Source organism: Dermochelys coriacea, chromosome 6 (assembly GCF_009764565.3).
Source record: "Dermochelys coriacea isolate rDerCor1 chromosome 6, rDerCor1.pri.v4, whole genome shotgun sequence".
Lineage (NCBI taxonomy): Eukaryota > Metazoa > Chordata > Testudines > Dermochelyidae > Dermochelys > Dermochelys coriacea.
Genome location: NC_050073.1, coordinates 22,718,877 through 22,733,349, shown reverse-complemented (window position 1 = coordinate 22,733,349; position 14,473 = coordinate 22,718,877). Strand labels below are relative to the sequence as shown.

Genomic DNA, 14,473 nt, shown 5'->3' with positions numbered 1-14,473 from the left:
CCACTATTTGTATTTCTGCTGTTTACATCTGCTTGAAATGGGGCTTAAGCTGCACTATTGCAAACTTAATTCTGGAGTTTACTCGGTCTGCACTTGGCATTATCACTGGTGAGTGAAGCTAGATCAGGGTCTAGACACCAATGGATGAAATTGAGGCAAATTCCTAGCATAGACATTGTTGGATGTTAATATATTTGAAAGTCTGTCCCCCTTCCCTTGTGTCTGCTGCAGCGACTTCAGTATCCGAGGCAGATAGGATGGGGCACACTGGTAAGGGGTATAAATGCCAGAATTCTTATCTTTCTTCCCAGTGACACTGGAAATCTGACAAGTTTTCAGCTTTGTTCTTACATACTGTTTGTTTTTTGGCTCTCTTCCAGTTTTATCCAGATTGTATTTTTTTTTTCCCCTCAACAGCCCTTCTTTGGTGGCAGCACAAGCATTAATCAAATCTCTGGGAAGATTAAATCAGGAGAAGAAGTGTTAGCAAGCCTTGATGGACACTGGGTAACGCATCTTAATCTGCACTGCTAACATTTAAAAACAAAAACAAAAACTGTGTGTGGTCGTGGGGAGGGGGGAGGATTACAGTTTGAAAACTTTAAGAGAATTTTTGTTACTTTCTCATTGTTTGTTTTGAAATGGAGCCTGGTTCCAAACTAACATCTCTGCCTTACCCCACATCATTCGTAGTTAATAGCGGAGGATGGAGTTCAATGGAACATAAAACAGAGGTCCTGACTACCTCTGGTCTTTAAAGCTCTGGTAACCTCATCAGACTTAAGTGCAGGTGACTATAGTCTAAGTACCTGCACTTCTAGGAGCCCATTGGAGTCAATGGGAGTCTTTCCAGTGACTTCAGTGATCTTTGCATCAGCCCAGAGCTGATATTGATGGCAGCAGACAAGAGCTGGCAAATTGCCAGCCCTAAACTGATCAGGATACTTGTCTGGCCTCCATTACCAGTGTCTCTGAATGCCTCACAATCTTTAATGAGTTTATCATCACCACAACCCTCTGATGTAGCTATTCTCCCCATGTCACAGATGGGGAACTGAGGGACAGAGAGACTGACTTGGCAAAGGTCATGCCATAGTCTGTAGATGAATTGAACCCAGATCTCCAGAGACCTAGGCTAGCACCCCAACCTCTGGACCATCGTTCCCCTCAAATGCAATGTTAACCTGTATTTGAAATTTAGTCAGAATGTATTCACTCTTCACCATGGGGCAGAGGGTATGTGTGTGTTCAATTCCAACTCTAATCACCACTTTGTGCACCTCTGCAATTTTGAGTAGTGCTGGATTATAGATTACATCGTCCATGCTGTTTTCTGTGAATGCAGTTAATTATATTACATAAAACAGTCATGCTGTCCTAGAGTCTAATGCCATCCATTTGCGTGCCGCTCGGCTTCCTGCATTTGTAATTGGGTTTCATCAACTCTGAAACAATTTGTTCCTCCCTTGCCTCTTGCAAGGAATAATTTGCACAGTGTGTTATGTAAACTCCATGGCTAAGAGAGCAAATCTATAAGATGCTCTTTGGTTTTGGTGCTGTGTGTTGGGGTGGCACAGGGAAAGGAGATGTTGTTGTTCAGGAAATAAGAATATCAGCCTATTCTCTGAGCTCTGCCTGCTTTGCTCCAGCGTCGTGCAAAATCTCTCTTGTCCATCCACCTCTATAATTTAAAGGAGCCACTGGTGATTTCATGCTTTGGGAGCACAATCCCTAGGGGACAAGAAGAAGAACTAGTTCTGGGTCAAGAAGCAAATTCCAAAGCTTCCCTAGGCTCTGAGAGGCAGGTGGGTAGACAGTGATGGGTGAAATAACTATCCATGATCTAAACATGGCATGGACACCATGTTCAGATGGCTGAATGGCATCAACCTTCATGCTGTTCAGCAAATGCGGTAATATATAACTCACTCCAGCCTAGTGGATGTCACGCTGTTCACTATATGCTGTGTAAATTACCAGTCTGGTTCATTTTGTTTGGGGTGTTGCTTTGTCTGTAGGCAGGCCTACAAACTCACTTAGTTAGGCAGAGACTGTAAGACATCACGTAATCAGTCTCTAAGCAGTGGAGCTCTATTAGTAGTTAGTTGCCAAATAGGCAACTAGGCAAGGAATGTGGATGAAAGGCTGGTGGTGGCCTCTGAAGAACGGAGTCTCCCTTTCACATGGTACATTTCCCACTTCTATTAACATTGCACTGTGAGGTTTTGTAGTCTCTGCTGTGCAATTTTCCTTTGGTTTCAGCAGTGATGATAGGGAGAAAGGGTTGGTAAAGAAGGAGAGGAGGTTGCCTGATGTTGAGCTTTGGTTCCTGTAATTGTGTTCAGATACTAAACTGAGGGGGGCTGTGTTAGCACCTATATAAATGGTCTTGTGGGGATGAACATGTGGTCAGCAGGGATGAATGTGGTTCATTCTCTTTTGCCCTCTGATGAACTTGGCCAGTGTTTCTTTTTTTCAGTAAACTCCCTGCTCCAATTGGATAGTTTTCAGAAAACATTTAGTGAACCTGTCTGGAGACTGGGAGGGTACTGACCTTCGAACTAACTGCCACTCCCCAGCCTGGCACCAACCTTCTGCCACTGTTCCTCAGGATTATTTGCCTGTGTGTTCCTGCAGTCACTAAACCTTGCCTTTCATTTTCTCTCTCAGGATGGGGAAGTGTATATAAATGACCTGAAAAATGGGAACACTGAAATATTCTGGAACCCAACCAATGAGGTGCGGCGGCAAAGACTGAAACGCCACATTGTGCTATTTGAAGAGCAAACAGACTCTGAATCAGAGAGGTGGGTAGGTTGCTAGAAACCAGCCTGCTGAGCTTCCCGCCGGTCTTCATACAGTTGGAACTAAATAAGAGGGCCCTGAGACTCCAGCAAGATGCTGGAAGGATTATGGCCTTGCTTAACCTGTGCATATTTCCCTGCTATATGTTGTTTTTTGTTCCTGGTGTATTAGCAATGATGTATTATTTCCAAGGAGTATTAATGATGGCATGACCAAGTCCTAGGTTTCAGAAATGGTAGAGGCCACTCCTTTTGTCAAGTAAAATAAGATCATTTTTCAGGACTCCAGAGACCATGAAAAGAAATCTCTGTTATAACCACTGGAACTGAATACCAGGGGATATGTTAGATTCTTCACCTGGAGTTCTTTAAGTCAAGTTTGGATATCTTTTTTAAAAGAAGTTCTCTGCTTCAATCATAAGTTCTTAAACTAGAGACAGGAATCGCTGTCCTCCTGCATACCACAGGCCATAGAATTTTACACAGACTGCGTGATCACAATGGCCCCTTCTGGCTTTGAAAATCTAAGAGACATTAGATGTTTAAGCCCCAAAATCATCAATTGACCTCCACCAATGCAGACACCATTTTTACATATAAAACCCAGCATTTAACATGCTGATCAGGAAACTGCCTACCTGAATTACACACGCAAATATACCTCTGCATACATAAATGCAGGGGCAGCATGGAAATGAATTCTCTACACACTTTGCAGGCACATCAGGAAATGCCATCTGAACATCTAGGACTCCATTGCAATGGAATAACTGTGAAATGAAAGTACTGTACCAATAAAGTCCACATGCACAGCCTATATTTAGTGCTATAAATACTGAATAAATAAAGCTGACTTCAAAAACATAGACTATTTAAAAAACTCATTGTGAAAGATGATTCGCCTGCACCCCAAAACAAAGAAAGTATCTCCGAATTTGGGGCAAATAGTTTGTAGTTTTTATTTACCAGGGTATCACCAAAGCTGCCTAGCTGGCTGACCCCCTTCAGTATGCCAAAATCTAATATGTGCAACCTGTTGTATTTGGGGGGAAGAGGGAATTGGCTGTTATGGTGGTGGCTGCATGAATGAATTGCAGTCTAATACTGAATCAGCTATTCATCTCACAGCCCTGAATATCACCTGCCCATGGGTAAGCTTTGCAATCTGTGAGGTGTATGCTGTTGTGCAGCAGAGCATGGAAAGCCTCAGGTTGTGTAGAATCCACAGTTCTCTGAGGGGATGGAGAAAACTGGCCTTGTCACAAAATTTGTTTTTTCTGCTGCTTCCGAGTCTGAGAATAAAGGCTTGAAGACCCAGATTTTTAAAGCTGTTTAGATGCTGCCATGACAGTCAACTCCCAGGAGCCTAAATCTCTTCCTAAAATGAAGTTAGGCAATGCTGAGCACACTGGTGCCTAAACAGCTTTAAAAATCTGGGCCTAACTCTTCACTACATTGATGTGTGGTGCAGTTACACCAGTAATACGCTGGTATAACAGAGTGGAGACCAGGGTCCAAAAACTAATTTTTGCAAGACATCAAGAGGCTGAGACTATTGGAGAAAGGCTCACACCTATTACTATTCATATTATAGTGGTGCCTAGAGGCCCCATTGTCCTGTACAACTGCACTATACAAATGCAGAGTGTGACAGTCTCTGCACCAAAGGCGCACAGAGGTGAACTGATTTTCCCAAGGTTGTACAGCAGCTTAAGGCCAAACCAGGAGTAGAACCCTGGTCTTGTAGCTCAAAGACAGTACAGTACCCACTAGACTCCACTGCCTTCCTTTGCCTGTACTGTTATCTACAGTGACTGCAATAGGCTCCCTAACAAGAAAATCAAGGTAGAGGATACCGCTGTTCACCTCTCCACTGCTGTGATTCCCTGCTCTTTGTGCTTTAAACTCGCTTCTTATTGCTATCTCTTTGTCTGGTTCAGATCTAACCCTGGAAGTACTTCTCTCTGAGGTCTGAAGAATGAGCAGTTTTTCCTGTAAAAGGTTCTAAAAAACTGGAGGCCATTTCCTTTTCTCACAGACTTATTGGAACAAGGGTAATGGTGGCATTGTTCTAAAAATAATGCCATCTTCCCATCTCAGCTGCTGGGAGACCTAGGATACAGGGAAGCTTTGATCTGTAACTCAGCAAGAGCAATGTCCCTTGTGCTTCTAGTTACTCTAAGGAACACTTATATGTTCACTGGAAAACTTGCTATGCAAATCTTCTGTACAAATGAGCAGACCACCCCAGCACCTCTTCTTGGCCAGAGTCAAACAGAAATCCAAAACGCAGAGGGTGAAACCAAGGACTGAGTTGCCATTGACAGGCAGAATGGTCCCATGGATGAAGCACTGGGCTGGGACATTGGAGTCCTGGATTCATTTCCTGGCTACGCTACTGACCTGCTGGGTGACTTTGGGCAGGTCACTTCCCCTCTCTGTGCCTCCAGCCCTTTGTCTTGTCTATGTAGATTATGAGCTCTGTGGGGCAGATAGTGTCTCTTCCTAAATGTTATGTACGGCACTTGGCTCACTGAGGACCCAAACAAAGCCCCTGATCCACCAAAACCTTGAGGACCTCAGAGAGTGTTTGTTCTCAGTTTAGCTAATCTGGTGCAAACCCATCAATCCCCTAGGTAGGCCCTTGTAATTGAGCTGCTTCTAGCAGACAGACAACTGGCAGTTTTCAACTGTGCGCTGCTCTCTCTCTTCTGAATCCTGGGTGCTCTAATCATAGGATTCAGATTCCAAAAGTTCTGCCGTATTTTCCCCATCTTGTCAACAGAATACTAAATATGCTCATATCTTCCTCATGATTGTCTGAAAGCCCTACTTGCTCTCAGTACAGCACATGAACTGCACATCAAGGAGCAAATAAAAAAGCTAACACTCTGCACATCTGTTTAGTCTAGGTGTTTGGAATGTGCCATCACCTGCGTATCTGAGGACAGTTCTAGAACACAGATGCCGTATCATTTGAGGGTCTCGGGATGCTTTACAAACATAAATTAAAGAACACCCTCAGTTTAAAATAGACTCATGTCAGATAATGAGGCCATTTCTATACTAGAAAGTTTGGTGACAGAACTTTTGCTAGCTTACAGCTGCCACCGTTGCTAAAATGAGGAGCACTTGCACGCCTGGATGCTTTTGCTGGTGTTGCATGTCCTCGTGGCAAGAGCTTGTGTTGACAAAAACCACACAGAACAATGGGTAGCTTTCGATATTGCACCTGCCCTGGAAGCCTCTAGGCCAATTTTTGTGCTTGTAGAATCACTTTCCTGCATGTGTGTAGGTTTTTTTAAAAAACAAAAACTTTCTTTCCCCTGTTGCTATGTGAAAGACCCACATACAGAGGAAACAATAAAAGTCTAATCACTAGATTAGATTATTCACTGCTGTTTTTGGATGGCTATCAGTCTCACCAGTGTTTCAAGTCTTATTCAGCCCTTTACTAAGGTTTGTTGAAAGCTTAGAGTGCAACAGAATTATTTGATTCCAGTGGAAAGGGATCAGAGTAGCAGCCGTGTTAGTCTGTATTCGCAAAAAGAAAAGGAGTACTTGTGGCACCTTAAAGACTAACAAATTTATTAGAGCATAAGCTTTCGTGAGCTACAGCTCACTTCATCGGATGCATTTGGTGCATCCGATGAAGTGAGCTGTAGCTCACGAAAGCTTATGCTCTAATAAATTTGTTAGTCTTTAAGGTGCCACAAGTACTCCTTTTCTTTTAGTGGAAAGGGAGGCACAATTTGACTTGTGCTTCCAAGGTGAAGGGAATAATATGAGGGTGGGGGGAGTGTCAATAAAATATGAAGGGCCAAATCTTACAAGTTAGAAGCCTTCTGCACAGGAAAATATATGCATGCAATTGGACGCCTACATTTGTGCCTTCAATTTATAGTGTTTGCAAGTGCAGATCAACAAATTACATATTTAATTGCTTTAGACCAATAGACATTTAAATAGACACTAAATAGACATTTTCATGTGTAAATATCCAATTTGCATATACAGCTGCAGTCCTTTCATGTGCATTTTTTTCCACATAAGTTCCTAGAATTTAGCCCTGGTTGCAAGGAGACTCTGACTCAAATCTCTGTCTCCTAGACTTAAATAGTTAAAAGGGCCAGTTCAACAAAAGGTTTTCCTTTTTACTATGGTTGCCTTTTAAACTTACCACTGGCCTCAGACAACTACGCAGTACTGCCTTACTATCTTTAGTGTTCAGGTGGCCAGTTCTTAAGGTGGTCTTTATGTGCTGAATTCATCTTCATCCTCCTGATAAAAGTCCATTTTAAGCCAAAGCTCAGCTGACAAAACCTATTATAATTCTCCTAGTGCCTCTCAGTGGACTAGACATTTTTTTTTTTTAAGGCTCCAGCTATCTGGGTGTGTTGCTGGTTTTGGGGCAGTTGTATTTGATTCCCTGTTTATTTCTAGACTTTGGCAGCATGTAACAAGTGCAATAAACAAAGGAGATCAACACAAGGCAACTCAGGAGAAATTTATATTGGAAGAAGAGCAGAGGAACGGTTCACGGGAGCGGAAGGAGAATGGCACGGAGTGGAAGCCGCTGCTCTTCCGACACGATGCTGCTACCAAGGAATGGCACTACAAATACGAAGAGTGAGTGACTCAAAGCATGTATAATGATAAGGGTGGCTATAATGGGTTAAGTGCAGACATTGCTTCTTGGGCTCCAGTCAGAAATACAAAGTGCTACATGCATACGGCATACACTGGCCTGCTGCACTTCCATCTGATGCTTGGGAACACTGGTCCTGCTCTTGACCAGATTGCACCTTGACCAGGCAACCTTCCTCCTGAATTCTCCCCAGTGAGTACTTGAATGTGCAGTCCTTTAAAATGAAAGGAGTAGTCAAATCAGTGGAATATCTCCTATGTATTGGTACAAATAGAGGACAGACCTGTAGTGACGAGAAGGTGTGTTACCAGCTGCAGGAGGTTTAGCAGTCTGTGTGATCTGAGTTGTCAGTCTCAGCTCAATTTGCTGAAGACGAATCCATATTGCAAAACCTCCACCGTAGTTGGTTCTCCATAAGCACCCTTGTTAGCAGCCTTGGCAAAGAAAAGAAAACAAGGACTTGGAGAACCTGAAGACTTCCCTGCCTTCCTGCTCTAGGTTTGTTACCTCTCTGTCTGGCTCGAAGTGGAGGCACCCCCGAGGTTGAGGCACCCAGATGGGCTAGGATGGAAGCAACCTATATTCATAAATACCTAATTGCCCCCACCCCGGTTCTGTGGGTACACCCATTAAGCCCACGGCTAAATATTTGCTCTTGTATGTTTGGAATTGATGCATTGCTTTTAATAAACCTGCTGCAGTTCTGCTTTTTAATACTTTCGTTTTGCTTCCGAAGTTTAAGACCCTGGGACCCTTTAAATGACATTGCCCAGTTTGAGAAAGATGGGATACTTCAAACCATGGAGAGGCACCTATCCACAAGGATGTTGTCCCACAAAACCATGTGTATAAACAACCAAGTTATACGACACAAGGTAACCATCACTCAGCCAGAAAGCCCCTCTCTGGGAAGTTGTTTTTTTTCTTTGCATCTTTCTTCATATACCTGTATTTCTTTGATCAAGTGCTCAGCTCTGATTTTTTTCACGTTTTCTTAGACACCACAAAATCCAAGGGCTGCCTCTGACATTAGAGGCTTGTTTCTCTAGCTGTACTTTTGCCTCTGATATTTTCCTGGTGCCTACTCCAGGTGCTAATCTGCTAATATTTTTTTTGGAAAGAGGCTGGCTGGGTGAGTTCTTGTTTTGAAGGATCATTGTAATTGTGCTGGGATTTGTTGTAATACTAATTACATGCTAGGACACCTAGAGCTTGGTATAGGCAACACTTATTTAAATCTAAAATAAAATCAGAATCCTTGATTAATTGACACTGTATGATTTGTAATAGATAATATCTTCCCCGCTATAATTTTACAAACTTTTATTCTTATGTTGGGTGGTGAATGGGGTTGAACTGAACTTTACTGTTCAATACTTACAAAGCACTTCTTTAGGCTGGATGTGATCTAGGGGTCTGAGCAGAGGACTGAGGCCCTGGAACTCAAATTCTAATCCTGACTCTATCACTTCCTTCCTTCTGGACAAGACTGGCAATCTGTCTATCCACTTTCCCCATTTGTAAAAGGGAACAATATCTACCTCCCTGCTTTGTTTTTGTTAGTTATTTATGGTTTGTAAAGTGCTTCTGAAATGTGGAGAGCAATATAGAAGTGCTAAATATTAGTTAGATATAGCCCATACCAAAATCCTGAACCTAGATCTTGATACATGGCTCACGCCTTTTTATAATGGCCTGAACACCTCTGAAATTTGGGCAAGTTTAGGTTTGGATCGGGATTTCAAACTCCGTGTTCCCTGGTGTTTGGCTATATAGCTTTTGGTTCTCCCATTCTAGAGAGATGTGGTAGAACTTTCGAAAGCATGTGGGAAATGAGAACACAAGTACCTGTGACTCCTAATGGACTTGTGCTCCTAAAATCTCTTTGGTGCCTTTGAAAATCTCCCTCATGAGATTTGGATCCAGATCTAGGCTATTATAGGTCTGGCCCCATCCCTGTTATACACTAGTAGCATAATTCAGAGCCAGCAAGAGAACCACAAAATCCAGCAGGCCAAATTCATCCCTGGTAAAAGCCTGTTGAAGTTACACCAGGGGATGAATTTGGCCTGCTGGATTTTGTGATTACTGAAAAATCTTAGCTTTTGGAAATCTTTTTTTTTTTTTGGGGGGGGGGGGGGTGTCGGTGTGTGGGTCGGGGTCTCTCTCTCTCTCTCTCTCTCTCTCTCTCAAAATTAGATATTTCAGATCTGATCCTGAAAGGTTCTGAGCAGGTGTTCAGTCCCCCTCATGATCAAACCCCTAGATTCCAGAGAATGTTCCCTACCAGACTGGATAACACTTAATCAAATTGTTGTCAAATTTTTGACAGTGTTCCTTTTAATCATGCCCATTGATTTAGAGATCTGCGAAAGACTGCAGGCGTCGTAAAACCAGTGACCAACCATCCAACCACAGCCACAACACTGAGAGCAGCTGTTCAACACCAGAGTCTATGCAGGAACTGTCGGATGATGATGGCAAGTACTTTGGCAAACGTTGGGCCAGATTTTAATACCTTTGCTCAAATTTAGCACCTTTAATCCTTTGAGGACCTAAGGTACTTCCCAGTCCCACCCCATTACAGGTGTCCGAATCTGGCCCATTGACTTCCTTTGACATTGTTTTACTGATACTGTATTAGAAATACGTCTCGCTCACCATTTCTGTCTTCTGTCCTTTCCTTCCTTACGAGTAGTAACACACATGTCAGTGACAGGCTGTTGTGCCTCTGAGGGCTTCCCGAGGGCTAACTTAGCAATATCAATCATTTCTGTGGCATGAAACATTGTAGGGAAATGTGCACTGCGACCACTCAGTGCCACTAGATTTAGGAAGAGAGCAGGCCTACTTTTCCACTACTCTTCTCCCTCCCCCTTAGGTTTTGTTGAAGGGGCTAGCAAGGTGCCCTTGAAGATGAAGAGACCGGGGGGTGGGGAGGTTGCAAACTACTATATAATTGCGCTTACCCTACAAAGGAGGAAGCTAGGGATATTTGGGGGGCAGGGGTTCTGTGTGCTGAGGGGGTACTACCAGTCTGACTTCATATCAGCCTCACTCCGGGGCTTGGTTTTCATGATGAAAATTCCACTCTGCATTAAGTTCCATGTTAGTGGTGTCCTTTTTCTGAAGTACTTCACTGCATACAGCTGCTCACTTGCTGGGGGATTTTGTGGCATGTGTCACAGGTCTCCCAATCACCGGAGGTGTGTGGTAAATCTGTTTTGTCCCTTCAATGGTTTGCCGCAGGTTTTGAAAGTCCATGTACTCGGTGCGGAAAGGAAATGAATCACCTGAAGGAAATCCACATGACTGTCTTATCCCTACAGAAAGCCCAGCAGGACATACACAGGTAGTGATTTGCATTTGTTAGCACCATGATCTCAGTAGGACCAAAATAACCTTTGGTGTTTAACTCCTCTGAGCCAGTCTTTGGAGTCTGGTTAAATCAGAGGGGTGCAGTTTCAAGGTATAACAATAAGTATCCTATTAAAATCCAGAAAAGGCTTAGTAAGCCTTCACATAAAACACAGAGAGGATCTTCTCTTAGCCACATCTGGGAGCATTATTGATCTTCCAGCTCTTAAACCTACCACATAGATGCAGACATCTGGGGAGCTCACCAGGGTACTGGCTAGAAGTCTGATTGCTAGCTGACCATAAAAGGCCCTGTTCGTAAAGGAATCCAACATGCCTACATTTGACTTGCAGCCCCAGGTAGGGAGGGAGCTGCACAGAGATCTCACTGCACTGCTTTCACTATTTCTCCTCTGACAGCCTCAGTCATTGCAGGAGAAACAAAGGCCCGAGGGCCTGTAATTGGGTCTTGGCAGATTCAGTTCATGCTTTTAGTAAGGTCTCTGTTTAATATCATGTCCGAGAGATTGGTGATCACATCTGGTTACTTCACTGGCAAACTGAAGCTACACCTTCTGAAATGGTCATGTTTTCAGCAGGGGTCCAATACGGTTTTTATACTCTGACTTGCCTTGGGGTCAGAGTGCTGCCACCCCATCCCTGCAGGAGTATAAGGAAATGGAGCTCGCAGGCGTACAGGGGGAAACATGGCTGCTGCTACATACCATATAGGGGGCTGCAATCATTCTCCTGTGCACCCTGGGTTGATCCTGGGTCCAATAAAGTCCATTGGAAAGTTCCCATTGACTTCACTAGGGCAGGAATGGGTGCCAGGTCAGCAGAGTCTCTGGGTGCAGAAGTGGGTGGAGTCCTAGTTGCTGACTCCGTGGGTGCTCCGGGGCTGGAGCTGCTCAGCACCCACCGGTAGCCTCATGGATCAGCACCTGCTGCGATCAGCTGTTCAGCAGCAGTGTTCAGGATGTATTGGGGGAGGGGAGAAATGGGGGCAGGAAGAGGTGGGGGTGGAATGGGGAAGGGGCTGGGGTGGGAGCTTGGAGGAAGGGGTGGAGTTAGGGCGGGGCCTGGGGCGGAGAGGGGGTCAAGCACCACCTGGGAACTGGGGAAGTCGGTGCCTCTGGGTGGGGACATATGCTTACTATCTCATTCCCACGTTTGGAGTGTCTGGTGCCCATTGACATGCTGGCAGGGAGCCAGTCCCTGCATTCAGGGGAGGCCAGGGAATGGGATTTTCTGGCTGTGGGTGAAGGGGATGCAAGAATGAGGAGATGACTTGTGCCCTCCTGCCCTTCCCAGCCTCATGCCATCTGGCTTTGAAGGCTGATTCTGTCCATCAGAATGGTTCCAAAAAGTACTGCGCAGAGGGAGAAGTGTGAGGATTAGTGACCATTCAGACACTCTTTGGGAAGCTAATTCTATTTTAGGCCATTTGACAAGACTGGTAAAGATTTTTCCAATGGCAATGCTCCTCCTGATGACTTTGGAAAGCTAATGAGTTTGTTTAGGCTTGAATAAAGTGCAGCAGATGTTGTTTCAGTAGACAAGGCCAAGAAACCTATTCTTCCCTCGAATTACTAAATCTTGGCAAGTGCACAAAATTTAGTGTCTTACGATGAGTTGGCAATTCCTGAATTTTGCAGTGCACTCTGGTCTCTGCTGCCTTTCTCACTCCTAGTGCTAGGTTTTCAAGGAACCTGGCCCCAGTTGGGGGTACTGAGCCTCACAAGTGCTCGGCATCCAGCGGTCCCCATTGTGAGAGGGCCAGATTTCCTGAACAGCCCATGCTGAGATCGCTTGAAAACCCAGCCATTTATTTTGGTGCCTGAGCTGTTCCACAATGAGGGCCAGATTTTCCAAGTGCTGAGCCCTTCTGAAAATTCTGTTCCTACTGTTTCTGTTGCGTGGGAATCAACTCTTTTTTTTACAATAATTGGTGATATTATAAGTAGCACCATGAGACCTAACTGATATCGGGGCTCCACTGTGCTGCGTTTTGTGCATGCACATAGTGAGACAACCTCTGTCCCAAAGAGCTGATGGTCTATGTAGAAAAGATAGACAAAGGATAGGAGAAAGGACATATTAATATTATTCCTTTGTTAAAAGAGAAAAGCATGTGGGCCCAATCCTGTACTCATCAAACAGGCTTGTAAATTTAAGCCATGGGGAGTCTTGCCTGTGTAGGATCTCCAGGACTGGGAACGGTAGCCAAGTGTTCATATGTGTCCAGGGCAGACGGCAGGGAAGAATATCTGTAAAATTCTTTCCTACATGCAAATGGCTTTATTATTTGTTGTTGTTGTTGTTGTTGTTTCAGAAACCTCACTGCTCTGAACAAAAAATCTTTCTACAGGAAGGCCTCTTCCGAAAACCTCCTCCTGGACTCTCGCTGCTGGTTTCTCATTTGCGTCTTTCTTACATGTCAATTGTTCATTAATTATGTCTTCAAATAAAAGCAGTACGTTTGGCAGCAATAAAAGTTACTGGCTGCAGGAGGGGGACACTCGCGCAAGGAGCCCATCGAGGCACCAAGCACTTTAAAACCAACGCAGCAGAGATGGAAGACAGAGCCAGGCTAAAAGGGGACCCAGGGAACCAACAGAGTTTAGTTCCTTCAGATTGTCATTTGCCTTTTTACATGTACATCTTCAAGGACCTCTTTACCTGTACGGGCCTTAATGCTAAAGCCAAATGTAGCTTTAATCGTGCAATTTGTTTTCTATGTCTTGTCACTTTCTGATGCAATCAATAATTACCAAGCAGTATAGCTGCCCCAATAACGGCAAACATCCACATGGCTTTAGAATGGTTCCATTGCCTTGTTTTATAGCTCTAAGGGTTGGGGGAAGTGGGAAGGGTTCTTATTGTCCATTTTCAAGATGTCTGTTGGGTACATTCAGTTATGGGAGGGGAACATCAGACGACGGTCCAAAAATCCAGCTACTTGGTTATCGGTCATGGTTTCTCCTCGGATCTTGCTGTTGACACACACACAGTTGGACCTGAAAATGTGCATGACACTCCACTGCACAGACATTGTAAATATGCACGATTTCCTAAAGTTGCCACCTTTAGGAAATGGGAATCATTCAGTAAAGCTCCTCATTCTGTTACAGAGCCGATAATGTCCTGAACTAGACCCACTGAGTCAAATGTCAGACATGCTTGTTTATAAATCCTGGTCACTTTTTTTTTTTTTTGGCTATATGGCTGTTTTTATATTATAATAACACAAGAATTGTATAGAATTCCTCTGAAATTTCCCATTGCCCCCTTGGAGAGGGAGCAAGTATGTGTGTTTGATCGTAGGCACATCTATTATTAAAGGTCAGGAAGGGTAAGGGTTTTGCCACTGCGTTGTTAATTCTGTTAATAGTCTTCCTATTTTACACCATTTTTTAAAAGATTTGCAATATTCTCTGTAGATTGCAGTCAGTACTAAGCCTTTATTTTCTGGCCTGAAGTAGTTCCAAGTGGTAAGTACTGCTATATATACAGCCTTAAAATACTTAGTGATGGTACCAGACTGGCAAACTTTAAATGTAAATGTTTCCAAATTTTTAACTACATTCCTTGTCATGTTCCCCAGCTAGGGGAAACCTGTTTGTGCTTGATATGTTGAAATAAAATTACACCAAACTTTCAA

The 14,473-nt window shown here is 43.8% G+C and overlaps 1 protein-coding gene across 8 annotated transcripts in view; it reads left to right on the top strand.

Annotated features, from left to right (window-relative positions):
• OSBPL5 (oxysterol binding protein like 5) overlaps positions 1-14,473 on the top strand; it is a 219,407-nt gene extending 204,934 nt beyond the window's left edge. For 5 of the 8 annotated variants that reach the window (XM_038406906.2, XM_038406908.2, XM_038406910.2 and 2 more), the window contains 7 exons: positions 418-507; positions 2,671-2,807; positions 7,248-7,433; positions 8,189-8,327; positions 9,815-9,932; positions 10,702-10,804; positions 13,145-14,473. In XM_038406906.2, coding sequence (XP_038262834.1) covers positions 418-507; positions 2,671-2,807; positions 7,248-7,433; positions 8,189-8,327; positions 9,815-9,932; positions 10,702-10,804; positions 13,145-13,280 — 909 coding nt within the window. In that variant the 3' untranslated portion in view covers positions 13,281-14,473. The remainder of the gene's footprint in view (positions 1-417; positions 508-2,670; positions 2,808-7,247; positions 7,434-8,188; positions 8,328-9,814; positions 9,933-10,701; positions 10,805-13,144) is intronic. The other 3 variants (XM_038406909.2, XM_038406907.2, XM_038406915.2) reach the window with 1 other exon arrangement.